This window comes from Triticum dicoccoides, chromosome 1B, assembly GCF_002162155.2.
Source record: "Triticum dicoccoides isolate Atlit2015 ecotype Zavitan chromosome 1B, WEW_v2.0, whole genome shotgun sequence".
NCBI classification, from domain to species: Eukaryota; Viridiplantae; Streptophyta; class Magnoliopsida; order Poales; family Poaceae; genus Triticum; species Triticum dicoccoides.
The window spans coordinates 688,143,006-688,144,984 of record NC_041381.1 but is presented as its reverse complement, the minus strand read 5'-3'; the positions used below and the strand labels follow the sequence as shown (position 1 = coordinate 688,144,984).

Below are 1,979 nucleotides of genomic sequence, written 5' to 3'. Positions count from 1 at the left end.
GCACTAAAGGCCGTTACGAACCGGCACTAAAGGCCGGTTCTGCACTAGTGCTACTCTATTTATCGAGCTTGGTATCAAGAAAGGTTGCCTTTTAACTTTCCCAAATTGCCAAAATGGAGGAATAATTTAGAATCAATGAGCCGCGACACACATTCATTGGAATTAAAGGAATACATTTTTCTCGGATATTTGTTTTTGTTGGGATTAATTTTAAAACCATAGGCAAAGTCGTGCACTAAATTGTTGGAGCTAGATTTTTTGATATTATTCTCTCATCCAAAAAGCAAGATATATCCTGGATCGTATGGCCAACATCCACCAGCTTTCTGGTGATGGATTCCCAATCTTTGCAACTTACTATCTGTAGAGAGTGACATGATGCTCTTAAAATAACTATATGGCTAGCTACTTCACATGTAATAATTAGCTAATTTTCTTTAATATTATGAAGAATGGAGATTTTTAAGGTACACTCAAGACAGCAACAACCCAACATTACCGCATCAAATATGTTGGTGATAGAACCAAGATCATCATGCCCGCAAGAAGTTGCCTGAACCACAACACTAGTAAAAATAATAGTTTTTTCGCTATTTGTTGTGTAAATAAGAGTCAACATCGTTGTACATGCACAATTCAAAGCAAATAGAACTTGCTTAATTTGCTGTAACAAAAAGCTTTGATTCACTAAGCATGCATTATATTTTTCAAAATGATAGAAGGGGAACCTTTTTGGTATCTGCATATGCCTCAACTTTAACTACGAGAGCATACCTGTATATGTATGAATGTATGGATGCACATGTGTTTGCATTTTCTCTTTGAATCTTTGAGAGGGAGAAGGTGATGAAGGATGCCAAGGCGATTCACGACGCAAAAGGGCCGAAAAGATAGAAAGATAGATCCCCCACTTCCAGGGGACAGAAATGTTTATTCCTTTCTCCAATGGACCCCCTCCTCACTCCTCTCGGGCTTCAAAATTCCTCTAGTTTTCCCCCCTCCACTCGTATGCACATTATCATCCTCCTTCCCCGCCTCCACACAAAGCTGAATCCTCCTCGGCTGCTATAAGTAGCACTTGTTCTCACACCTTCTTCCTCATCTATCTCACCAGCAGCCAAGATCCTAGTGTATCACGTCGAGCAACATCAATGGCTTCTCTGTCAATGAGCTCGGGGTGGACGCCGAAGCAGAACAAGCTGTTCGAGCAGGCGTTGGCGGTGCACGACAGGGACACACCCGACCGCTGGCACAACATCGCCCGAGCTGTCGGCGGTGGAAAGTCGGCGGACGATGTCAGGCGCTACTACGAGCTACTCGTCCACGACATCGTCCGTATCGAGGCCGGGAAGGTGCCCTTCCCCGCCTACCGCCCCCCATGCCCCGGCCCCGGCCACAACGCCAGCTACGAGGCCGATAGGTACGACCACCATCGCTGTGTTTCTTATCAGGTATGCATGGGCTTAAGCTGGAGTTAAGCAGGTAATTTGTGTGATCAGATTGAAGCACTTGAAGATCTAGCTAGGCGGTAATCGGGTAATGGGCAAGGGATGATACACACTACACAGATGGACTGAACGAAGAAGCATGTGCGTGCATGGGGGGTACCTTGTAATACTTATAAGCGTGTCCATGGTGTCCATGACTCCATGTCATATGTCAAAGCATACATGCACTAGCAGGCAGAAAAGTCGGCCGATTATGCAGATGCATGCATGTTCATAATACTCTAGTGGCTAGTGGTCTATAAGTATGTACGTGAGATTTACTCACATGGGTTTAACTTATCTCCTATCTATCTAATGTACAATATTAATATTATCCTTATATTATTGTCTGCACATTGTAACCATATGTCCATATCAATGGAGAGATAAATTGATGTTAATGGCTTAATGGCAAATATGTTATACACACACATACTACTAATACAAAGACAAAACAACTGCGGTGTGTTTCACACTTTAATCACATATTTT

At 43.1% G+C, this 1,979-nt stretch overlaps 1 protein-coding gene across 1 annotated transcript; it reads left to right on the top strand.

Annotated features, from left to right (window-relative positions):
• The first annotated feature begins 1,082 nt into the window (after positions 1 to 1,082).
• LOC119349699 (protein RADIALIS-like 3) lies at positions 1,083 to 1,852 on the top strand. The gene is made up of 2 exons (XM_037617782.1): positions 1,083 to 1,420; positions 1,500 to 1,852. Exons 1-2 carry the CDS (start codon positions 1,152 to 1,154, stop codon positions 1,519 to 1,521), a joined length of 291 nt encoding a protein of 96 aa, XP_037473679.1. The 5' UTR covers positions 1,083 to 1,151; the 3' UTR covers positions 1,522 to 1,852.
• Positions 1,853 to 1,979: the final 127 nt, after the last annotated feature.

Coding starts and splice junctions, on each gene's coding strand:
- LOC119349699 (XM_037617782.1), top strand. CDS start 1,152: ATGGCTTCTCTGTCAATGAGCTCGGGGTGGACGCCGAAGCAGAACAAG. Junction 1,421..1,499: donor GCCAGCTACGAGGCCGATAG/GTACGACCACCA, acceptor TTGTGTGATCAG/ATTGAAGCACTTGAAGATCT.